The sequence below is a fragment of the Aplysia californica genome, unplaced genomic scaffold (genome assembly GCF_000002075.1).
Source record: "Aplysia californica isolate F4 #8 unplaced genomic scaffold, AplCal3.0 scaffold00030, whole genome shotgun sequence".
Classification (NCBI taxonomy): Eukaryota; Metazoa; Mollusca; class Gastropoda; order Aplysiida; family Aplysiidae; genus Aplysia; species Aplysia californica.
Genome location: NW_004797300.1, coordinates 1,412,320 through 1,419,233, shown reverse-complemented (window position 1 = coordinate 1,419,233; position 6,914 = coordinate 1,412,320). Strand labels below are relative to the sequence as shown.

General features: G+C 39.6%; 1 protein-coding gene across 1 annotated transcript; it reads left to right on the top strand.

The window, feature by feature from the left end:
- Positions 1 to 1,360: 1,360 nt before the first annotated feature.
- LOC101858991 lies at positions 1,361 to 5,862 on the top strand (the record flags this gene model as incomplete). Its single annotated transcript, XM_013091254.1, is given in 2 exon segments — positions 1,361 to 1,693; positions 2,905 to 5,862. Coding segments are annotated over 2 exon segments (555 nt in total). The 3' UTR covers positions 3,184 to 5,862.
- Between the last annotated feature and the right edge of the window lie 1,052 nt (positions 5,863 to 6,914).

Genomic DNA, 6,914 nt, shown 5'->3' with positions numbered 1-6,914 from the left:
ATAACACACACACACGCACATGCACACGCACACACACACATACACTGACATACACACACACTTGCACACATACACACACACACACATACACACACACATACACACACTCATACACACACACTCACACACACACATACACACACACGCAAACTCACACCTACAAACTCCTCATTTTCTGCCGCCAACCACCACCGCCCATTTCCCCAAACTACTGCCCCAATACATTCATCACTATTCCGCTTATCAGCCCGCTAAAACATTAATTAATATATTAATTGTACTTTCACCGTACAAGATCAGACAGCGAGTCACTATACACAATAACAGTCCTTGTCAGCCTTTTTATAACCAGCGCCCACAGTTTTTTCCTTCCTTAAATCAAGAGGCTTAAACTTTGGTTCCGCCCACCTAAGCATGTATATAATAATTAATTATATATATATGTCTAAGCACGGCATTAAATAACACCTATCACTTCCCGGGCGATGTCCACCGCCTGTCAACATAACCAAATCAAATGACCCATTTGTCATTAGCGGGTGGTACCGCTCTTGTTGGCAAGCACGTACTGCACGAGTACATCTGCTTGTATTGGCAGTTACTCTTTTGTAATACATCATGTACATCTAATCTTTGGCACTTATATGACATTATTGTGTTGCAAGTGTCGATGAACTCTTACTAAAACTAAACAAAGAAAATAAAGACGGGGAGAAAATACAGTACGCTTACCTTATTAATGCAGGCTGCAATTATAATTGAGGTTTGCCCAGGTCGAAGTCGACCAAAATCGCTCAACTCAACTGGTTTTGCCTTTGCGGATATTTTTATGAAAGTACATGCACATAGAAATAAACATTCTTCACAGGTAGCAATGTATATGTGTGCAATTGAATATTATAGTTCATATGATTATACACACACACACACACACACACACACACACACACACACACACACACACATACATACATACAGTCGAACCTGCTCTAAGCACAGCTGTATAAGACAATCAAATCTGTACAAACGACCACTTACATTTCCCCTCCTTGCGGGTTTTTTTTTTCAGTATAAGGACAGTGTTTAAGACATTCACCTATCTGAAACAACTCCTTTTCTTCTTTTCAATGTGTGGCTTTCTAAAACAATTTTTGCTGCGGAGTCCGTTGAAACCTCGGGTTAGAGAAATTACTCTCGTAGAAAAAAGAATCAAGGATTTTATTTTAAAAAATTTGTATCGGTTTAATGATATTCTTGGAGTAACCGTGTTCGATTTAAGAGGACTCCACTTTATATGAAATATTAGGTATACTTATCATCCTCATATCGCTAAATTTCTTTTTTCTTTTTCTTATTTCAGATCCCACTTGTCCAATCTCTTCTGTAACACAGTACTCAAACTGAACATAGTCACACCATGGAGATCCACACTTCTCTATATGGCGTGGGCCTTCTCTTCTTCTTTTCCCTGGAGTTTTACCATGCCGTGGCGCACACCATGATTATGGGTGGATTCCGCACCCTGCCTCGGAAGGATCTGGTTCGAATCCGTATGTACTTCCTGGTGGACGCCCTGAGTGTGTTTGTGTCTTCGTTCCTGCTGACGGGCAGCTACAAGTGGCTGGCTGTGATACAGATCATACAACACATGTTCTACTTCATCACTTGGGACAAGTCTTACATGGCCAAGAAGGTGAGTGAGTGGAGGAGACAGAAAGGCTTTTGTTTTAGTTTTGGTATCTTCTTCTTCTTCTTCTTCTTCTTCTTCTTCTTCTTCTTCTTCTTCTTCCTCTTCCTCTTCCTCTTCCTCTTCCTCTTCCTCTTCCTCTTCCTCTTCCTCTTCCTCCTCTTCCTCTTCCTTTTCCTCTTCCTCTTCCTCTTCCTCTTCCTCTTCCTCTTCCTCTTCTTCTTCTTCTTCTTCTTCTTCAGGCCTCAGGTCTGGAGCAGACATTGACGATCATGGTACCCCATTCCTTCCTATTGTCTGTTTTCTCGATCAGCTCCGTTTTTCTCTTTGCGTTGTTTTTTGCAAAGTTGCTCAGGCCATCTATGTATGTTGTTCTATGTCTTCCCCTGGTCTTCTGTCCCTCTGTATTTCTGCACTTACAGCAGTTTTTCTAGTCCATTTGATCTATTTACGCGGCCAAAGAATCTCAATTGTCTTTTTCTTATTATTGATCTTTCATATCCTGCCTTTTGCAGCTCTTCTGTATTTGTTCTCCTGTCTGTTTTTGTATCACATGGGTCAACTCGTACATGGCTAAGACGGTGAGAGAGTGGAGGAGACATAAGGACGTTAGTGCTTGTTGCTCTATGAGTAAAATTCCCTGTAAGATATTATGTTGCATAAGTGGAACATTGACGTGGGTATGTTGTGTACCAAGGGCATTGTGGCATTCCAATAGCATGCTCTCCACTTTTTTAGCGAGAAAAAAAATTAAAGGGGGGGGGGATATGTGCTTTTATGTATAGTTGTGGGTATTTTTGTATAAGTGTGTCTTTGTGTGTCAGGGAGAAAGAGACCAAGGAGAAGAAGACAGTCAAGATGACGCCAATAACATTTCCAAACTCTTAGAAAAATAATGTGCCTGCTGAAAGGGAACGTGGGAGTGTATGTGTGTGTTTGTGTGTGTGTGTGAGTGTGTGTGTTTAAGAGAGAGAGAGAGAGAAAGAGAGAGATGGAGAATCAAATAGACGAACTAACTGACAGGACAACAGGCAGGACAACAGACAGGCAGGCAGACAGACTGACAGACAGACACAGGGCGGGGGGAAGAGAGACCGAGAGACATTAGACATTTCTCCTAATCACCATTTTTTTTTATCACCTCCCCGTGGGAGCACTGACCCTTCTTTTTACCCCCCCCCCCCCCCCCAACCTCTCCTCCCTCCCTGTGTCTTCAGATCATCGACTGGAGCTGCCTGGACTGGTTCAAGAGCGAGAAGAAGAAGGACATTCAGCTAGACTCCACCCTGGGCACACTCTTCGACATCGTGGTGCACGTGGTCATGATGTACGCCATCGGCCAGCAGCTGAGTGGACTGCAGATCTTCATCGCCATGCTGATCGCTCAGGCTGCTCTCTACGCTGTTATATTCAACCCCAAGTTCGCCTGGAGCAGCCCGAGTAGTATGCCTGCCTGGGTGCAGCGGAGGTTGGGGAAGCTGGCACTAGAGGATTGAACTGTGGGGTTTGTTGTACGCAAGGGGTGAGAAGAAGGATTGGGGGGGGGGGTGTGAAGACAAAAGAAGACAACTTTAATAATGCCCTGTTTTAAGGTTTGTTTTGATTTACAGGGACTTGCGTAACAACGCATTTACCACTGTATGTGTGAAGGTTTGATGCACAGTGAAAAAGTTTTGAAACTGGCTTCTCCAAATGTAGCTTTCAGCAGAATCCTATAGCTACAGTACCTAAGGTGAAGGAAAATGTACTATTCATGACTGGGTTGCTTTATCATAAACACTTCGATGACATTTTCATCGTGTGGCCAGAAAATGTCCACTTTAAAGGAACTTTTTGTCCCCAGCATGTCCTTCTATCAGTAGGATAGGCTTGCAGTCATTTCCTTGAGCTTATGCCCCTTTTGCGCTTTCTTTTTTATGTGTGTGAATGTGTGAGCATATGTGTGTGTGTGTGTGTGTTAGTATGTGTGCTGTGTGAGAGAGAGAGAGAGAGAGAGAGGAGTTTGGGCTTGAGATATAAGGGGGTTGGGTGTACAGAGCTGAAAGGCAGGGGGGTGAAAAAGAAAGTAGCAGGAAGTATTCCCAGATTATGATGTGGATGCACTGCATTATGTTGCAGGATGGATGTATCTTGAAGAAAGGCTTTACAAGCCATTTTTGGCAAAACATAAATACACACCAATAATGCAGGCTTCCACCAAATGTCAAATACCTCTAGACATTCATGATACACTGTCTCACACTCATACACTCGGTCCTGTGAATGTATGAAGATTGCGGAGGGGAAAAAGGTTTAATAGTTTTTAAAAAACCTTTTCTTTTTTTTTTTTTTTAACTAACAAATGAAGTTTGTTGTCTTGTATTGAGTGAGTTAATATTGACTGCAACCATAATTCAACTTGAAAGTCCAGATGCATTTGGCAAGTTTTTGTGAGGAAATCTCTCTTCTATTTCTTCCTCATAAATCTATTATTAACGAGTAACAACCAGAGTCTGTGTTAACAGAAAGATTTTACATTTCAGTATATTGTAGATGTGTGTGTGTGTGTGTGTGTGTTTTCATAATCATGACAGACTTGAAAAGAGGCTGTTTTCTCTTTTGAAATGTCCATGACATTCTGTGTAACTTATAAATGATTATGACACAACATACTTTTTTGACTGACATTCGATTCTCCCTTTACTGGTTGAAGAAGTAAAGCATTATATCTGACAAACATAGAGTGTAGCAGGTATAACACAATTTTTAAAACATTGTTCCTTACGGGGAACCATTCACGTTTTTAAAAACATTTTTAAAAAGTAAGTTATAACATCATAGGAGGTGGACATTTCGAAGATGGAGTACTTGTGTAGACCGTCGAAGACATGGGGCTGAAAGTAACAACATTCCTGGAAGAGTGGGGAAAATTTTAACCTCATTTGGATCTGAACCTCCAACCCCTGCATACTGGCCAATTTTATCCACTAACCTTACCTTAGGTTTATTGCTGATGACTTTTTCTAGTTGGAAAACTCCAAGACTCCAATAGCTGTAGTTTTGTGTTCTAAGAATACGATTTTTGGACTTCCACTTTTTTCCACCTTCTTTTAATTTTTTGTACCGGTGTAACAAATAGCTGTCACATGAATTGACTAAAATCTTTGTATATAAGTAGCCTACAAGTGTGTATGTTTGTATGTGTGTGGTGTGTCGAGATGAAGCTTTAGGAAGATGAGTTACCGTGTTCAAGGTATAGAATTTTATGCAGTAACACTACAGACTTGGTTAAAGTGTTGTTCAAGTAACAGGAAGTCTACGTTATTTAAATACTGAAATCGACTAGTCAAGTATGACACAATTTGAAGAACTTCCTTTGAATCAATGATTTTTTCCTGCAAGTAAAGAATGTGTTCAGTGTTTTCCATTCAAGAGTTCAAGACTGCTTTTACAATAGTATGATAGTACATATATTAGATAACAGTCTGAATTTTTTTAGGAGACAAGTAGGCCTATTAACTCTGTCTTTTTATTCCTTGAGATTGCAGGTTTTCAAGAAGTGAACTGTTTTAGTCATTATTATAAGCGGTAACTTTTTAGCTTTAGTCGGTTTATTTCCCTTTGCCTGTCATATTTTGAACTTGTTTCTTCATGTCTGAGGACTGAAGCTCTTAAACAAATTACTAGAGACGGACAAGTGAGTATGTGTTAAAAGTTGTGCAATTCAAGTTGGTTTATTTTTGTACGGGATCAAACTATAGCATCTGTGATCAAAGACTATAGATAACCAGGCGGTTTTGTTTGTAAAAATAAAATAAAGACTTACAATGACAGAAAGAAGATTTTGTGTAAATATGTACTTATTTATCCCAGTTTTGAATGAAGCTCACATTGAGGCTTGTAATTTTGTTATTGTAAAAAAAACAAGAGAATCTGGAAACCTTCAAACAGACAGATTAACTGTTTTGTGAAAACAAGTACAAAATATTGGGAAGAAAAGTTTACTCCCCAAAATCTGCTTGGTATTTGGAATTTGTCAGAATTTGCCTATTTGGACGGTTTTCAGATTCACTATTTTCTGAAAGGAAAGAAAATTTGTAAAATTGAGTTTTTTATTATGAATTTTCTAACTTGACTGTTTGCTGAGATGCTAAGTATTACTTCACTGAATAAAATTTTGCGTTCCAGAAATGACATTCTGCTTTCCTGTGGTTACCTTTTCCTCCTCAAGATAATTGTTGTTTTTTTAGTAAGGTGAAAACTGAAATCGATAGTGCTATGCTTAGACTGTAATTGGTTTCTTGAAAATTCTTCTACATGCAAAAAAAACCCCCCCAAAAAACCCCACCCCCAAAACCTTCCTATTTTAATTGAAGGTGTGTGTGTGGGGGGGGGGGGAGTTGGCCCACAGTAATTTTCATTCAAATTATTTAGTGTGAACTGAGGTTTGATTTTCAAATAGGACCTGCAGATTGACCCCAGTAATGATGTTGAAACAAATAATGAGCTGATCTATTTATTCCAGTTGCACATTTTTTTCCTTTATTTATTTGTGTATGTATGTATGTGTGTGTGTGTATGTGTGTGTGTGTGTGTGTGTGTGTGTGTGTGTGTGTGTGTGTGTGTGTTTGTGTGTGTCGTGTCCTGACCTGATTTGGTGCTAATACTATTTGCAAGTTATGGAAAACATGTGTCAACATTTTAGTAATTATTGTTATGCTTGAAAAAAAGACATAATCAGGAAAAAGGAAAGTTGTTTGGCAATTGATAATGATGATGATGATGATAATGATGATGATGATGATGATGATGATGATGATGATGATGATTCTAGTTGCATATATTCATAACAAAACAACATCAAAATACTTCTGGTGTGTCTGCCACAATGTGAACGCTGTGATAGGTCATTTGTGTTGGTTTTAGCAAATTAAGAGCTCAGACTCCATTGTGGGTTTTTTAACTGTTGTGTCAGGCTATTTAAATCTGTGGGTTTTTGCAATTATTGACAGTTTCCATACACCGGTCATGTGAGCTGCACTTATCGTCTCTCCTGCTCAGAGCCAATTTTGTGTTTTGAAGCGCATCATGTACCGCCCGAGGTGGTGCCACTGACTGAAGTGTCTTTAGGCCATTCCCAAAGGGGGGACATTCTCGTTCTAATGCACAGTAGAATTGTAAATGGGCTGATCCAACCATGTAATGCTCATAACTGTGCCTGAACTACAACAGGGAACTGCTGCTTTTT